General features: G+C 42.5%; 1 protein-coding gene across 3 annotated transcripts in view; it reads left to right on the forward strand.

The window, feature by feature from the left end:
* Positions 1-18,759, forward strand: part of LOC109414485 (ras-specific guanine nucleotide-releasing factor RalGPS2) — a 40,949-nt gene that overhangs the window by 2,769 nt on the left and 19,421 nt on the right. For all 3 annotated transcript variants that reach the window (XM_029872372.2, XM_019688337.3, XM_029872373.2), the window contains exons 2-6: positions 1,828-1,957; positions 2,027-2,247; positions 2,323-2,653; positions 2,712-2,937; positions 2,999-3,224. In XM_029872372.2, coding sequence (XP_029728232.2) covers positions 1,898-1,957; positions 2,027-2,247; positions 2,323-2,653; positions 2,712-2,937; positions 2,999-3,224 — 1,064 coding nt within the window. In that variant the 5' untranslated portion in view covers positions 1,828-1,897. The remainder of the gene's footprint in view (positions 1-1,827; positions 1,958-2,026; positions 2,248-2,322; positions 2,654-2,711; positions 2,938-2,998; positions 3,225-18,759) is intronic.

Consider the following 18,759-nt stretch of genomic DNA (forward strand, 5'->3'; position numbering starts at 1 on the left):
CGATGTCACAGCTGGTCTTAAATACCAAATTTCACTATCACGCGATCCACTGCAAAGTCTTGTGCACAACAATGACATTCGGTCAGCAGCATGATCGTATCGAATCTTGATTCACATTTACCGCAGTCCGTTATTGTCGTCGCGGTTGAAACCCGAAGTTTTCCCAAACACGACATTCGGTATTTCTCCAAATCCATACGTGAAACCTAACGTCGGAGGTAGTGCGCTGGGCAGCGGTTCTGGCCCTCTATCTAGCGCACTTTGCCCGACGTACGTCCGACGCACGGTTTAGGAGAAAATTCGATTTTCGCATCTCAAAAATTCCTATTTTCAACTGCACGAACAATATCTGCAGCTTCTTGGACAGCGCTAGTTTGCTCTCCTTCGCCAGATCCATCCGGTCGCAAACAGTGCCATGTCTTCTTGTTGGCGTAATGTCAACACTGGGACAAAGCCAGTTTCTTAGCTTCTATAATTCTATGAGCACTTCCATAGCTTTTTACTGAGAGCTTTCTCTGTCAATGACCATTTTAGGGGCCGTCCATTAATTACGTAAGGGTTTATGGAGGGAGGGGGGGTTTGAGAAATCTTACACGCCATACAAAAATATTTGGGCTTTCATACAAAAAATCTTACAAGGGGGGGTGGGGGTGTCGAAAAATCGTAAAAATTGCCTTACGTAATAAATGAACAGCCCCTTACTTATTTTGATGAAATTGATTTTGATGAAACAACGCCTTTGGGATGCTCTACCTACCTCGTTGATCGCATTCTTCCAGAGTTTTCATCAGCTCATCCAGTAATGTCCTTGTAGGGAATCGCGCCACTTGGGCGGTGGCTTCTATTTTCGTCTGTTTTCCACTATAACTCAGTCAAATTTGAACCAATGGACACAATTTTTGGAATGCAGTGAGATAGGTATAGTATCTACCCGTGTACAACATTTCAAGTCAATTGGTTCAAATTTGACTGAGTTATAGTGGAAAACAGACGAATATAGAAGCCACCGCCCAAGTAGCGCGATACCCTATGTATTGCATGAACTATCGAGGAATTTTGTTTGATCTGGAAAAAAATGAATTCTCTGGGAATTTCGTTGTCAATCAGGGAATTTATATTGGTTAGAATGTTTACTGGTAAATATGCTTGGTATCAAAATGTCCAGATAGGTTTACTAATGTTTTACAACCATAATTATTATTGAGCAGCTCCAAGACAATCGAGTTGAAAGTCAAAATAATAAATATAAGTAACAGTAAAGCTAGAGCAATTGAGACATATTCAAGAATATTCCGAAATGCATTTCTTTGCAGTTTTGCGAGTGTCAAAATTCCAGAGTTTCTGAGCGAATCTTAAATTTATAAAATAAAAATCAAAAAGGAAGAGGATTTTTGTCAGATTGCGTTAAAATCTATTCCGGCAAATCTCAGGGAATATGTGTGGGAATCTCCAACATGGATTTAGGCAAACATTTTTAGAAGAACTTCTGAATGAGCACGTGCAGGAATTGTGGTCTCCAGTTAGCCTAGTAGAAAATACTCAGGGTCGCCTATTCAGAAGAGAAATCAGAGTCAGACCGAAAAAATAGGTAGATAGAAGTATCGTGGAGAGAATAGTTGAGGGAATCGTTGGCAGGAATTAGAATATGTATCAAAATTGAAAATAATATCTATTATTTTTTCCTGGATTTTCATCATCATTTTATATTCAGCTCTTATATTAAATGTTCCAGTAAGAGTTTCTGGTATTGTTTTTAGATACGTTCCCTTGGGATGTATGTATTGATATTAATAAAATTGGTACTAATTTGTATCGTTTAATTTTCAGATACTTCCATTTCTGAGGAGTCGTCAATTTGGTATAACTACCAAACTGATTACCTTCTGCAGTAGTTGAAATGATGCGGTATTCAGAAATACCACGCGATCTTTCTTCAGATAGTCTACGATGCAGAGAGGTATGAATCTCTTACATAATTGTTTTCAAAGTTTTTATTAATTCTGTTTTCTCGACAATAAATTGTTAGTACTCCGAAGAAAACCTGTATTATGAAAACGTGCGAGACGAATCTCCGCAAAGCGACATTTCCACGAATAGTGGTCCTGGGCTTCCACTTATCGGCTCCTTAGACAGCAACCGTGCCATCAAAGATCAAACGAGTAAATGTCAATGTCATAAAAAGCATTCGATAGCTTCCGTAGGACCCATTGAATCCATAATAGATCGTAGCAGAGCGACAACGTATAGGTAAATGATTTAAATCATAAATAATTTAATTTAAAAAATAATGAAATAACTAAACTGCATGTTTTACACTTTCAGAAAATGTCCCACGCCAATAACCAACAAATCTCAAAGTCTCCCACCAAATGCCTCAATCGCCAATATCGACTCGATCATAATTAGCTGCTTACGAGTTTCGCCAGAGGAGTTAGCTAATCAGATAACGTTGCTAGATTATCCCGTTTTTGCTGCCATCGAACCGGATGAGCTGGCCAGTTGCGCCTGGAACAAAAAGAACAAAGCCGAGCTCTCACCAAATGTTGTGGCGTTTACGAAACGATTTAATCATACAATCTTTTGGACGGTTCAGGAAGTGCTTAATGGAATATCTGCCAAAGAAAGAGCTGAGATAATCACCCATTTTATCAAGGTAACTTGACCGGATTCATTTTCTAAAAATGACTCAATCTTCATTTCCGTTATTTTAGGTTGCTCGACATCTGCACGAACTGAACAACCTTCATTCCTTATTTGCTATAACATCCGCTTTGAAAAGTGCCAGTGTGTATCGGCTTGAGAAAAGTTGGACACATGTTTCAAAAAAGGATAAGCAGCAATTTGAGAGGTTGGCAGACATATTCCACGACGATAACAATTGGGCTACATTGAGAGAATACCTCGAGAGTCTCAAACTTCCTTGCATACCATACCTAGGCAAGCATAAACAAAACGTGACAATTATTATTCGCTATTAACTGCTATCTAACTGTTTTAGGCTTATTTTTGACTGATTTGGTTTACATAGACTTGGCCCATCCCCACAAGGGTGGCTTAGAACCAGAACAACGACGAATCAAAATGAACAACATTCTACGCGTGATATCGAACTATCAAGGATCAGACTATTCCTACATTCAACCGATACCAAAAACACTCAATTATCTTAATTCCGTCCGGTACATCGAGGAGTTGCAGAACATCTTTGAAGATGATCAATACAAGTAAGTTATGGTAGAGAATTAGGGTCTCCAGTTAGCCTAGTGGTTAGGGCTATGGATCGCCAATCCAGAGACGGCGGGTTCGATTCCCGTTTCGGTCGGAAAAATTTTCTCGACTCCCTGGGCATAGTGTATCATTGTACTTGCCTCGCCATATACAAATTCATGCAATGGCAGGCAAAGAAAGCCCTTCAATTAATAACTGTGGAAGTGCTCAAAGAACACTAAGTTGAAGCGAGGCAGGCCAAGTTCCAGTGGGGACGTCGAGCCATAAAGAAGAAGAAAAAAAAATCGCTTTAAGTACTGTTCCTTTGAATTCCACTAAGAATTTGCATCCTTTGACAGATACGTTTTTCGACCTCAACTGTAAGGTCGTCTTCAGTGTCTTGTACTTGACTCGACTCAGTCGAGTTATCGTGCCTACTTTGGACTCCGCAGAACTCTACGATCGAATAAAGTTCGCCGTAACACGAAGTTAACCATCTACAAAACGTTGATTAGACCGGTCGTCCTCTATGGGCACGAAACATGGACCCTACGTGCAGAGGACCAACGCGCCCTTGGAGTTTTCGAACGGAAGGTGTTGCGTACCATCTACGGCGGAGTGCAGATGGAAGACGGGACTTGGAGAAGGCGAATGAACCACGAGCTGCATCAGCTGCTGGGAGAACCAACCATCGTCCATACCGCGAAAATCGGGAGGCTACGGTGGGCGGGTCACGTCATCAGGATGTCGGATAGCAACCCGACTAAAATGGTTCTCGAGAGTCATCCGACCGGTACAAGAAGACGTGGAGCGCAGCGAGCTAGGTGGGTTGACCAAGTGGAGGACGATCTGCGGACCCTACGCAGAGTGCGGAACTGGAGACAAACAGCCATGGACCGAGTGGAATGGAGGCGGCTACTATGTACAGCAGAGGCCACCCCGGCCTTAGCCTGACCGACGACGACGAGTTATCGGCTGAAATGAACGAGCTGTTTTGCCCGCATCTCTTTTCTTGACTAACACAATCACACCGTCAACGAATTGCGTAGAGATGTTGGATCGGATGGCTTCGTTCAGAATCAAATTTAATTCTCGGTGAATCACATCAAAGGCGGCCATCAGGTAGAGCTTTTTGGAAGCCCGTCGGGTTCTGGAAATTTCTTCGACGTGCTGGTTCGTATCGCTGTGAGAATGTCTCTCGTCATGATATCATCCATGCAAGCTCTGTTTACGATACACATAGAACCTTACAAATGCCCGACGCGATTGCGGACCTGCGCCGTGCCTGCCTACGGGCTAGGCGGCGGATGCAGCGAGCACGATCAGAGGAAGAGCGAAACGAACGGCGGGTGGTGTTCGCCGCTGCAAAAGCCGCGCTCAAGATCGAGATAAGAGCAAGCAAAAAGGCCTGCTTTGAGGGTCTCTGTCAGAGTGCCAATACGAACCCGTGGGGTGACGCCTACAGGATCGTTATGGCCAAGACGAGAGGTGTGATGGCTCCTACAGAGCAATCTCCAGAGATGTTGGAGGGGATCATTGGAGGACTTTTTCCGCGTCATGATCCTAGTCCTTGGCCTTCTTTCGTAGGACAGCCGGGGACTGGGGCTGGCGATGAGGAGAGGGTCACCGATGTGGAACTTGCGGGGATAGCTAAGTCCCTTAGCGTAGGTAAGGCCCCAGGTCCGGACGGAGTTCCGAACCTGGCCTTAAAAGTAGCTATTGCAGAGGCTCCCGAGATGTTCAGGTCTGCTATGCAGAAATGCCTGGACGAGGGAGTTTTCCCAGAAGCTTGGAAGAGGCAGAGCCTGGTACTATTGCCAAAGGCGGGGAAACCACCCGGAGACCCGTCGGCATATAGACCAATATGCTTGATTGACACGGCGGGGAAGGTGCTCGAAAAGATCATCCTCAATAGAATGTTGCGGTTCACTGAGGGCGTAAATGGTCTTTCGAGTAACCAGTATGGCTTCCGGAAGGGGAGGTCCACCGTAGACGCTATCTTGTCGGTTACAAAAACCGCCGAGAAAGCACTCGAGCCTAAGAGGAGGGGAATTCGCTGCTGCGGGGTATTGACTCTGGATGTAAGGAATGCATTTAATAGCGCCAGTTGGGCTGCTATTGCCGATGCGCTCTTGCGTCTGGGGATACCGGAGTACTTGTACAAGATTCTCGGAAGCTACTTTCAGAATCGCGTACTAGTATACGACACGGAGGTGGGTCAGAAGTGCTTTCACATAACCTCAGGAGTCCCGCAAGGTTCCATCCTGGGTCCGGTGTTATGGAATGTCATGTACGACGAGGTGTTGAGGTTGGAGTACCCAGTGGGAGTGGTGATTGTCGGATTTGCCGACGATATTACGCTCGAAGTCTACGGTGAAACGATCGAGGAGGTGAAGTTGACTACCGACCACTCGATCAAGGTTGTGGAGGCGTGGATGCGGTCCAGAAAACTGGAGCTGGCTCACCACAAGACAGAGGTGACGGTTGTTAACAACATGCAGTCGGCGCAGCAGACGGAGATCAGTGTAGGAGAGTGCACTATCCTGTCGAAGCGCTCTGTCATGCACTTGGGCGTGATGATCGACGACAAGCTTCCCTTCGGTAGCCACGTCGATTATGCCTGTAAAAGAGCCTCCACAGCTATTGCGGCACTGTCCCGGATGATGTCCAATAGCTCAGCGGTGTACGCCAGTAAGCGCAAGCTTCTGGCTAGTGTTGCTACGTCCATACTTAGGTATGGCGGCCCGGCGTGGGGTACCGCGCTAAGTACTGAATGCTACCGACGGAAGCTGGAAAGTACTTACAGGCTCATGTGTCTGAGGGTTGCAAGCGCGTACCGTGTCACACGACGCTCTCTGTGTCATTACTGGTATGGTGCCTATCAGCATTCTTATCAGTTAGGACATGGAGTGCTTCGAAATGCGCGGCACAAGAGGCATACGCAAGACTGTCAGGATGGCCTCTATGGTCAAATGGCAGCGCGCGTGGGACAGTTCCACCAAAGGAAGGTGAACCTATAGGTTGATACCGAGGGTAGATAGTTGGATTAATAGGCGCCATGGGGAAGTTTCATTCCACCTGACACAGGTCCTTACAGGTCATGGTTGCTTCCGACAGTATCTACACCGTTTCGGGCATGCGGATTCTCCCGAATGCCCAGTGTGCAATGGTTTAGAGGAAACGGCGGAACACGTTTTGTTCGTGTACCCGCGTTTTCGCACAATTATTGACCGCATGCTTGGTCCAAGAATGTGTAGGGATGAGATTAGCTGGAATGCCGTTTCAACGGCTATCACCCATATCGTCTGGGAGCTACAGAGGAGGTGGCGCGTGGACTCGGAGAATGGCTAGTCCAGATGCAGTACAAGAGGTGGTCCAGGGGTTCGAAGTCGGCTTCGTAGGTCATACCGGTGCCCTGCGGTCGAGATCGACCCTTACAGCGATTAAGTGGCCGCGGAGAGGAAGTCCCGGTAGCGGTGCTGTCGTGGCGTCAGTCTACTGGGTTGGATCTGAGCCCGCGGTTGGAAAGGGGTCCCCGGCAAGGGTCGGGGTAGGTGAGACCCTGCTGTCTGCAACCTACGGATGCATCTGATAGGGCCTGAAGGGTAGTAATACCCTTCCTTTGCGGGCAGGTCAGATCGGGTTGCATGTGGGCATCAGTTCTTGATGTCCGCTCAGCAGTAGGGCGCGGGCGGGGTTGACCCTGCCCGCCTTCCGAGGACAAAGGGAGTGGCGAGGACCACTCGGGAAACTGGCTAAGCGCCAGCAGGCTACCGTGATGGACTCTCCAGAGCGAGTCATCGATGTTCGTTGCTGCTAGGCTACGGCAGCTAACCTTGAGGGTGCGATATGCACTAGCCCCTCTCTGAAGCAATACCTTCTTGGTGGTTCCGGAGAGACGTAGGGTTTGGCGACCATAGGAATGTGTTTTAGTGGGTCGAGGAGAGAGTAGTCCTGGCTTCTACCGGCATTGTAGAAGACGGCCTCAACCCCACACTACCCTAACCTTCCTGTTAGGGTGTCTGATGAGCAGATTTATCCCCCTATGGTTTAGAAGGAAAAGAAAATGCACAATATACAGACATCACTAATTGACGCAACACGACACAAAACATATATGTGCCCTGTTATCCAGATGGATAACTTCTTCCGATCACAGGATGACGAGGTTTCATTTATTGGTTTGGGTCCATCAGTCATCTTGGAATTGTATTTTAGTTGGCAGTATTCCTTTTAGTTCACAGTCGTTGTTACTGTGTTCATAGCTTCGTTTTGTCTAGGAAAACTAATCCTAATAGGGCATCCCGATTCGGGTTTCATCACTAGAGTTCTATATTCTTGACGTAAACAAGGGACCTGGAACTGACAATCTTCCTCCGTTATTCCTGAGAGAATGCGCCGAATCTCTACAAGCACCGTTGACAATAATCTTCAATAAATCGCTTCGCACCAGCACTTTTCCGGAGCTTTGGAAAACCGCTTCAGTTACTCCGATCTTCAAAGCAGGCGCCAGTCACACCGTTGAGAACTATCGTGGGGTTTCGATTCTATGCTGCCTCGCCAAAGTCTTCGAGGGATTGGTTCACAATATTCTGTATGCTGCATCCGAACCACTGATATCAGAATTCCAGCACGGATTCGTAAAGAAGCGGTCGACCACTACGAACCTCATGGCATTCACCAGCTTTCTCTCGTCGGAACTTGAAAAACGATGCCAGGTAGATGCCATATATTTTGACTTTTCCAAAGCGTTTGACAAAGTACCGCATGATCTTGCAATTGCAAAGCTCAAACACTTAGGGTTTCCTAGCTGGATAGCTGAATGGCTGCGATCATATCTGACGCAGCGAAAAGCGTTCGTCAACATCAATGGTACTCACTCTCGCACATATTCCATCGCATCTGGTGTGCCTCAGGGTAGCGTTCTGGGACCATTGATTTTCATTTTGTTTATAAATGACCTATGTTACCGACTTAAATCGCAAAAATTGCTCTACGCTGACGATTTAAAAATCTATAGGATCGTAACGTCTATGCTAGACTGCTGCGCACTCCAGGATGATGTTAACGAGCTGAACTTGTGGTGCACGGAAAATGGCATGGAATTAAATGTAAAAAAATGCAAGTCTGTTGTATTCTCACGCCGACAATCACGCATTGGATTCGACTATTTCGTCGGATCGGAGCTCTTGGAACGAGTTGACTCAATCCGTGATCTTGGAGTTATTATCGATAATAAGCTTCGGTTTGATGAACACATCTGCGTTACTACTGCGAAGGCGTTTGCAGCCCTAGGATTTGTTCGACGAAATACCAGATTCTTCAAGGACATCTATGCTCTCAAATCATTGTATTGTGCATTAGTTCGCAGCATCCTTGAATATGCAGTGTGCGTATGGTCCCCGCATCATGCAACGCAGATCATTCGGATAGAAAGGGTCCAGCGAAGCTTTATCCGTTACGCGCTTCGTTTATTGCCTTGGTCGAATCCTGCTAACTTGCCAGAGTATGCAGCCCGATGCAGACTCATCGCTCTGGAAACACTTGCTTCACGTCGCGATAACTTGCGGAGGCTTTTCATATATGATTTGTTAATCGGAAATTTAGACTGCTCATCGCTGCTGCAAAATATTTCGTTCTATGCACCACAGCGCCAGTTGCGAGAACGAAGTTTGATTTTTGTTCCCCGTCACCGTACTGCCTATGGATTCAATAACGCATTATCTACATGTTTTCGTTTGTTCAATAGTGTGAGTGATCTGTTCGATTTCAATGTTTCAAAAAATGTGTTTAAAAATAGAATTAAGATTTTAGCATAAGACAGTCTGTGGAATTAACTTTTAATTCGAGACGGTGAAATAAATAAATATAAATAAATAACTTGAAGTCTGGGCCTGGGAAGGGTTTACAGTACTTGACCCCTGCCTGAAATGGCCTGAAAGTTGACAATCAAAGGCCTTTTTTCCAGAACCCTATAAATCATAAATGTGCATTACATTTATGGGAATATAAACAAATTAAAATAAAACCGAAGACCACATTATCAAGAAGACTTGCAGCACTGCTGAAAATCGGGAGTCCCTGCTAGTGTGTGTAAATTTTCATACTCGCACTAATACACTCTTACACTTTTACACAAAGATACCACCTTAGCTCACCAGGCGGCGGTGCCGTCGGTGACGCTTGCCGTTAGTATGGAAAAATAAGAGAGTTGCATGTCTTCTTGATAAAGTAGTCTTCGATAAAACATACATCACAAAAAACAAACGAATAATAACTTTATAACATATTAAACAATTATTCGGTCTTATAATTGTAACAAATATTTATACCCGTAACATCCATTAGCTGAATGATAATATTCACGCGTTGCGATGTTTAGTTCTCTCTCGTTTGTCGGGTGAAGATCACTGCGTCCAGATTTTAGAACTATTGTGATATACCCTTTTGCTGTGAGGTACGCAAGTTATCCCAGTAACATGTTTGTCACTGAGATACCTTGGTTTCGACTGAACTCAAGACCATCTATTATTGATGAATAGAGATCCTGAGTTACAGTATGTGACTCACCCATTCTGACGAGACTAGCTTTATGAAGCCAACCACGTCCTTGGGAGATAAGATCCATATGTCAGCAAGCCCTAAAAAGGAGAACTTTGAACCTACGTTGGGTGAGTGCACTGCAATAGCAGAGGATGTGTTCCGATGTTTCCCTCTCCTCGGCAATTTGAGGTTTGGATTGCTCCAATCTTTTGTAGATGGTATCTGCAGGGGCAGTGTCCAGTTATTAGACCGGTGTAGATATTGAGATCCCTTTTGTTGAGACCTAATAGTTGTTGGGTTTTCTTGGGGTTTATCGTTACGAGCCTTTTGGATTGGCTCGTATGGGGAAGTGCATTCCAGTTTGATGTGATTTGACTGACCATATATTAAATAATTTTGTTCAGTTCCATTTTTACAGAGCAGTGTGAGAAGGGCTCAGGGCGGTGTTTAGTTATTACGATTTATTTTGTTGCGATGTAGTGTACATAAAGCAACCGTTGTCCAATATTATTCGCGACTGCGCTGCCTCCACTCGCATCTTTGCTGGGTTTCCTATTGGGTTTTTAAATTAAGAAAAATGTATTGATTTTTTGATTTTATACGAAAGTGCACCTTTTTCTGAGCAGCTATGATTTTTTTCAGATTTTTAGAACATCACTTTGGTACCCAAAATGAATTTCAAAGAGATTTTTTAAAACCACCTTTTGACAGCTGGGCAACTGTTTGACAGCTCTGCCCAGTACAAAATGCGACGAGGGGTGATTCGACAAATCAGGCCAAACATGTCTAAAGGTCCTATCTGCAGAAGAGAGGCTCTCTTTGGTTTCCCTCTCTTAAGTTAATATCTCAGCTGTTTATTTGTATTATGATTGTCTCCTTGCATTGAACGATGGTCAAAACAATCGTCTTTTGATTTGTACTGCAAAAATAGTTGAAAAGTGTACCATTACATTGCAATAATTGAAAGAGAAAGTATACAAAGAGAGCCTCTCAAATGCAGATAGGACCTACTGAAATGTTTGGCCTGAAATCGCTCCCATACAAACTTCAAACTGATTTTTAAAAAGGTTTTTTTTTTTTTATCTAGTTCATTTATTTGGGGCTCAATCGCGTATAACGCTTTACGGAGCCGAGGATCTTTCTTTGTACTTAATAGTATACATTATACAGAGTAATAACTTTTTAATGATATCTGTTAGTAATGGGTGGAAGCCAGGGTACTCGTGGCAGCTCGAGGTTAGAAGGTCACATTTTGAGGGATGGACAGGGTAAGGATTGGGTCAAAGGTTTCACTGCTGCTCATCCGGTGGTGAATCGCATCTTGCTAGCGTATTTGGTGCCTTGTGGTGTTGGTACCAACTTGTTCTGGGACTTGGTCTTCCGGATGGCCAGGAGCAGCTTGGTAACACAAAGAGGACAAAACAGAGAAAAAAAACTGGAGAAGAAAACACAAGCGAATTAAACTTTTATACCAGCAGAGCGAAAATACATCCCATGTATGTGACATCGCGGGTCCCCAACACATCTCTCACAAGAACAAAGGGTTGTCTAATCTCTTGCCCAGATTGACAGATTATTTAGAGAATTTTGCAATGGTCTTTGCAACATTTCTGCATGTGGGCCTTTTAGAGAAACCACAGCATCATCTGCAAGTTGTCTTAGCGTGCATTGTCCTTCCAAGCAACTATCAATGTCTTTCACGTAAAAATTATAAAGCAAGGGACTTAAACATGAGCCTTGGGGTAGGCCCATGTAACTAATTCTGGAAGTTGTCAGTTGTCCGAGATTGAAACTCATATGTTTTTCTGACAACAAATTATACAAGAAATTATTTAAAATTCCTGGAAGTCCACTATTGTGCAGTTTTTCTGACAATATTCCTATGGAAACTGAATCAAAAGCGCCCTTAATATCCAAGAAAACTGAAGCCAGTTGCTCCTTTTCCGCAAAGGCCAGTTGAATATCTGTTGAAAGCAACGCTAGACAATCGTTTGTTCCTTTGCCCTTGCGAAACCCGAACTGTGTATTTGAAAGCAAGTTATTCGATTCGACCCAATGGTCGAGTCGTGATAGGATCATTTTTTCCAACAATTTCCTTAAACATGATAACATAGCAATTGGACGGTATGAATTATGATCAGACGCTGGTTTACCAGGCTTTTGAATAGCTATTACTTTGACCTGTCTCCATTCATGCGGAACGATGTTGTTCTCCATGAATGAGTTGAACAGGTCCAGTAATCGTCTTTTCGCGATATCTGGGAGATTCTTTAGAAGATTGAACTTGATCATATCGCGTCCCGGAGCGGAATTGTTTGATGAAAGAAGAGCCATAGAAAGTTCCAGCATAGTGAATGGTCTGTCCAGAGAACCGTCTCTTGGGGATGTTTCCCAAGAAATCGGTTGTGCTGGGACTGAGTCTGGGCAGACCTTTTTCGCGAAGCTGAATATCCACCGGTTGGAGTATTCGTCACTCTCATTAGAAGAAGAGCGGTTTCGCATGTTGCGAGCCACTCTCCAAAGCGTTGTCATTGAAGTTTCTCTTGAGAGACCCTCAATGAAGTGTCGCCAATAACTACGCTTCTTCGCTTTCAGCAGGTTTCTCAACTGTCTTTCGAGCTTTGCGTACTCTTGATAAAGATCTGAGGTACCGTGCCTACGAAAAGTTTTGAAAGCATCCGATTTTTTAAGATACAACTGGGTGCAATCATCATCCCAGCCTAGTGTGGCTGGTCTTCTTTTGAAGGTTGCACTTGGAACACGTCGTTTTTGTGATTCTAATGCACTCTTATATATCAGTTCAGACAGGAATCGATACTCATCCAAAGGTGGGAGAGGATTGAATGATTCGATGCCAAAAGATACCGCTTCTGCATACTTTTGCCAATCGATATTCCTTGTGAGGTCAAAAGGAACCTGAATTGGATGGTCTGACCTTTCACTATTATGCTTTATTGTGGTTATAATGGGTAAGTGATCACTACCATGAGGATCCTCGATTACCTTCCACAAGCAATCGAATGATAGTGAACTTGACCCCAGTGATAGGTCTAGACGACTTTCTTTGCCGTCAGATGCAATACGTGTCACTTCACCTGTATTTAAAATGTTCAAATTGAAATCGTCGCACAAATCATAGAAAACGGCCGCTCTATTATCGTCATATGGTTCGCCCCACCCTGTACCATGCGCGTTCATATCACCCAGAATTAAAACTGGATGTGATAGTGCAGAAACCGCATTCCAAAGATGACGGCGGTTAATTGAAATTCTTGGAGGAATGTAAACGGAAGCTACGCAAAGTTCTTTACCCTTTACGTTTATTTGGCAAGCGACGATTTCTACGCCAGGATGAGTCGCGATTGGAATTCTATAAAATGAGTAAGTCTTTTTGATCCCCAAAAGAACTCCCCCATAATGGTCATCTCTATCCTGGCGTATTATGTTAAAATCGTGGAAGTTGAGTTCATCTTCAGAAGAAAGCCATGTTTCACAAAGGGCAAATATATCACAATCAGAGTTGTGAATCAAAAACTTAAACAGGTCTAATTTAGGTTTTAGACTATGACAGTTCCACTGTAGCACAGTGATCATATCTTGTACCTCACTTGATGAATTATCCATCGAAAGATATGATCGCAGCAAGGAGGGGCCATGATTGTGTCAGATTCCGAAGATATTCTTCTACTGTAGGTATAAACATATCAATAATGCCTCTAAATGTTTCTGGAAGGCTGAGGGCATCATATAAGCGATCCACGAGAACCCTAAAAGTAAACAGTCCTCGCTTGGGTCTAGGAGGCTTGCTTGAATTGCGAGGAACTTTGGTAGCTTTTTTCTTGCTACCTTGTCGATTATTTCTCTTAGAAGTGTATTTAACAGGCGGAGACGGGGGTGACAGGTTCTTGCTACAACATGGATCTGAAGCTAGAGGAACCTGATTCTTCGGAGTTTTTAAGTTTACCCCGTCCCCTTTGACATTAGGCAAACTTTTGAGGGAAGACTTCAAAAAGACCTTTCGGCGCAATCCCGGGGAAGATGATGACTTCCTTTTTCCAGGTGCGTGTACCTCCGAAAGAGATCCACCCTCATCAGTTTCGCCATCGTCCTGATCATCGGAAGACAACTCCTGATAGGGATTTTCAACTGGGACAGCTGATTCAGACACGGAATCTGGTGTTTTAAAAGATTTCACCATCTCCGCATAGGTCTGCTTGGAGCGCCTTATAATAGAGCGACTCTCATTTCGAATGCGTCTTTTGTAAGCCGGGCAAACTTGCAAGTCGTGTGGATCTCCGCCACAGTAGCTACATTTTACCGCTTCCTGTGTGCAAGAGTCCTCCAAATGAGCTTGGTTGCATTTGCCACAACGGGGCTTGTTGTCGCAAAAGCTATCACTGTGACCAAACTGCTTGCATTTGGTACAATTAAAAACCTTCGGCCTAAAAAGATGCACTGGGTAAAAACCACCATCAATTACAACAAATTCCGGGAGGACGGAACCTGGAAAAGTCACTCGAAAAAACGCTGAAGGCGAGTACACCTTTTTATTTCCTTCCATGGAAACCTTAGATAAGCGTTTACAGTCTAGGATAGCCACATCAGGAATTGACCTATTTTTGAATCGACCAAAGCCGGTCTTGATGTCCTCACATGTCAGCATTTCGTCGAGGATCTTCCCCTCCACCTCCACTTCTCGTGCTGGCACATAGACGGCGTATTCAACAGTAAACGCTTCGTGTTGAGCAATTTCATTTGCTGCTTTGTAGCTAGGTGCGGTAACACGCAGCTTGGATGCTTTCACTTGGTGAATAACGGTCCCAGGATACTTACGCGTCAGCTCTCGAGAAATCGAAAGCATATTCAATGGTTTGCATTTGCGCCGGAAATAGACAACCCAAGGTCCAGGCGAAGATGGCTGATAAAACCGCGTACGAGCAATGATATCATTAGGAGGCGTTTCGTCTCCAATCGAATCGTCCATGTGGAAACAAATTTATGGAAAATAACTCAAAAGTGCAAAAGAGGAAGAGAAAAACCCTAAAGTATTTACAGTGCACTTTCTTCCTTAGGACGACAACTGTTTGGTTTGTAAACCAAACAATGTTAATAATATATAGAAAAAAAAAATAAAGCAAAAAAAAAAAACTTGTACTAATAATATACGAATTCAATTCTTATGTTTATTTTAGCGCACCCTGTAGGATGCAAAAAAAAAACGATATTGAAAAAAAAAGAAAAAATAGCTAATAAAAAAAAAACAAAAAAAAATGGTCCGTTATTTACAGTTTGTACACCCTTACCCGTATACAGTAGTTTGGGAACCACTGTTATGGATGTCAAAAAAAAAAACACGTGGTCGAATGTGGACTGGGGATACAATAGACAAAAGCGATCAAAACAAATTGGGCGGACAAAAGAGTGTATCGAAAGAGTGATACTTATCTGACCGAAGCAGGTAGATATTTATCACAGGCAGGTCGATGGTAAAGCTGTCCGTCGCGTCTGCCTTCGCACCCGTCGCCGCCGTCCTCTTCGATGACGGAGGGGCTGATGATGGCGATAAAGATGACTTTCTTGGATGCGATGCTTCTTCTTTGATGTACGATGATGCAAGCACCTCGCTTCCCGGGTTGCGCTGGATACCACCTTGCGACACTACACTTCGCACAAGCAGGAAAACGTACGATATAAAAAACCTTCCGCACTTGCGGGGGAAAAAACTCCACTTATACGAGGTCTATCGCGTGGTGAGATACGGAGCACACGTCCGACTCGTCCGAATGCACAACTGGGAATGTTTTAAAAAGGTTCCCGAGCACCAAAATTCATGGAAATTTGGATTTCGGCTCAGTTTGGCATGGAGATTCAGAATATGGGAATATCTCAACATCGAAGTCAATTCATATGGGACTGTTATGCGAGTGAGGACAGTGCGTATCGGTCGTGTACTTAAGGACAAACTTCTTGAAATCCCGCTTTACCAGTGCATCAAAATTTCAAACGCACAAATCTCAAGAAGCAAGCTTCACACAACAAAGCATTTCATTATTATGTTCTTGCTCACTTGTAATAAGCTTAAAATAAGAAGATCAGGTACGCTGGTTTTGTTTACGAAGAGATTTGTGCCCTCGAAATCGTGAGTAGGTGCCGAAGTCGGCCATTGTGGCGGCCATTTTGGGATTCTTACAAGTCTGTCCTTAAGATACTACATAGGTACCATGCAGGGGTAAAAATATCAAACTTTGTTATTGCTTAATCTGAAAGTATACTAGCTGCAATACACATACACGTTACACTTTTCATAAAGCACTAGAACCAAAATTACAGCACAATGTAGTACGCACCCTCCATAGGGACAAGGCCAAGCACGAAACATTGAACGCGTTTATCTTTAATTTGTCTTTTTAAAAAAGTATAGCGGCAATCACGATATCTTAAAAACAAGTTGGCGGATTTTCAAATTTATTGTTTTAATTGTTCATATTTCCAATCTCGAGTTACTGAACAGTTCACTTCAACGAAAAAGTATGATTATTGCATAATAAAGAGTTCGATTTTTGTTTATTCTCACAAGGTATGTAACCCCTTAACAGCGAAAATTCTTGCGCCTCCCGCTGAAACCTGTTTTTATGGCTTTCTACTGAGCTGGTGTGGTAAAACAATGTAGTGTACCCCTATGCTCCGTTGCGAAAAAAGATTTTGATCTTTTCACAGTATTGTGTATTTAGTTCTAAATTGGGGTTTCCCGACTGTTTGTGAAACTGTTCAGAACATCATTGTTTCAAACATACAGGTTTTCCGAATATCAAACATTGACCATTATTCTGGTAATTATTTTTTTCATTTCATTTATTTCAACAATTTCTTTTGTAGCTATTGAATATACAGAGATTTTTATAATTATAAAATATAAATAATATTTAAAGCATTACAAGCAGAGCCGTAGCGTGGTCCCATGGCGCCCTTGGCAAGCATCCAGATCGGCGCCCCACGACAATTGAACATTGTTAATTTGTAAAAAAATGTGGTCAATCATTTTCATTCATTAACTTTATGAAAGTTTTCTTCTGAAGTTTAATCAAAATATTTCCCAAAAAAATGATAGACATTTTTCAGAGCTAGACAAATCATGGACATGGAGAAATACAAGGAAGAAATCCTGACGAAATCTCTAAATGAGTTTTTGTTCAAATCTCTGGGAAAAATCCTGCTGGAATCACTGAATGAAATTATGCTAGAATCTCTTCAGGAGTATCCGGAAGAATACCTGATGAAAACCCGGAAGACATTTCAGCAATTCTTGCAGGAATTCCTGAAGCAGTTCCTGAAGAAATGCCGAAAAAAATGCTTCTAAAAATGTGGAGAACCATTAGAAGAGTTTCTAAAAGAAGAATTTTTGAAGGAATCCCTGGAGGCTTTTCTAAAACAAATCTCTCATTGAAGGAATTCAAAAGAAACCTTTGGAGACATTTTGGATGAAATCAGTGGTAGATTTTTTAACGGGATTTCTGAAAAGAAAATCTAAAATAATTCTAAATTTATGGACTTTATGAGGATGAAAAGAAGAATTTATGAGGAAAAAGAGTAATTCTAGCAGAAATTTATGGAGCGATCTCTAATGAACATGGACTAATTTCGAAATAAATAAATGGAATTTTCTAAGCGATATCATAGTTTTTTTTCTAAAAAAAAAAGCTGTAGAATTTATAAAACAATCAATAGATGATTTTGAAATAAAAATCCTGGGGGTGTTTCTAGAGAAATTATCAGAGGCATCTGAGAAGAAATCGCTGAAGAGATTTTTTAACGAATCTCTGCAGAAGTTTGTAGAATCCATGGCACATTCTTAATCCTAATCCGTATTCTTGAAAGATAAATATTGCTGCAGGAATTTTTATAAGAATTTAAGAAGAAAATTTTTCTTTAGAAATTCATTGCAGATTTTGCAGGAGAAATCCAGGAATGGATAGTAAAATAAGTATTGAGAAATAGAAGTATTAATCCCAATTTTTGATGGAATATGTGGAGGAATTTCTGAAGGCATCCTTGAAGGAAATTTCTGAAGAAGTTCCGAGAATTAAAAAAAACTTTCTGAAAGCCTCCCTGGAGGAATTTCTAAGTAAATCATTTGATAATTTTCAAGAGAAATCTCCAGAAGAATTTTTGATTCGACTTTTTAAACAAATTCTTAAAGAAGAATCCGTAAGAAAAATATTTCAGGAGAAATTCTTTAAAAATTTCTCAAAAAAAAAATCCATAGAAAAAAATTGGTAAGAATTTTTAAAGGATTTTGTGAAATGAGTTCCGGTCTTCGGCAACATTCATCATTGAAATCTGAAGAATTCCATTCGGCTTTGACCCTATGATTTTATCCATATGGTAATGCTCTACAACGAAGAGAACCTTTTTCGAAAATTCTCCATAGTAATTCCCATATAAACCTATTTTGCTTTTGGGCCACCATTAAATCACCACCGAAATGGCTGAAAATTTGACAGGACTTTAGTTTTGCACCAAGGATTGTAATGAACATATGGGATCTTTGAAATTTTGACATGTTTAAAGTCTGAACTGCCCTAATGCCCTACACATACCCCTAGATGTAGTACACTAAAATTACCACAGTACACTACAATAAAAACTCCATTATGTATACCAGTTAGAGTTCAGTGGAGAATAAGGTGGAATATAGGGAAAAGAGGAGAAAAAGAAAGATGGTCTATTGAGCGATAGAGGGACTAGGGATCGTTGAAGGATTGATTAGGTCTACTTCCCACGAGGATTTCATTCAAAGCGGACGTTAAAATTGAAAGTTTTGGCACAGAAGAGTTAGAAGCGGAAAAGTTTATAAGAGGAAAGATTTTCCTAAGAAGTTGATTTGGAGAAACGATTAATATCGAGTCAGGTATGCTTGTTCCTGTGAAGACCAAAGGTTAGGTCTAAGCTATATTTTGTGTCTCTAGGACCCGTTAGGTTTTGGTCACCATACCACAAGTTTCCCGGATA

The sequence above is a fragment of the Aedes albopictus genome, chromosome 2 (assembly GCF_035046485.1).
Source record: "Aedes albopictus strain Foshan chromosome 2, AalbF5, whole genome shotgun sequence".
Lineage (NCBI taxonomy): Eukaryota > Metazoa > Arthropoda > Insecta > Diptera > Culicidae > Aedes > Aedes albopictus.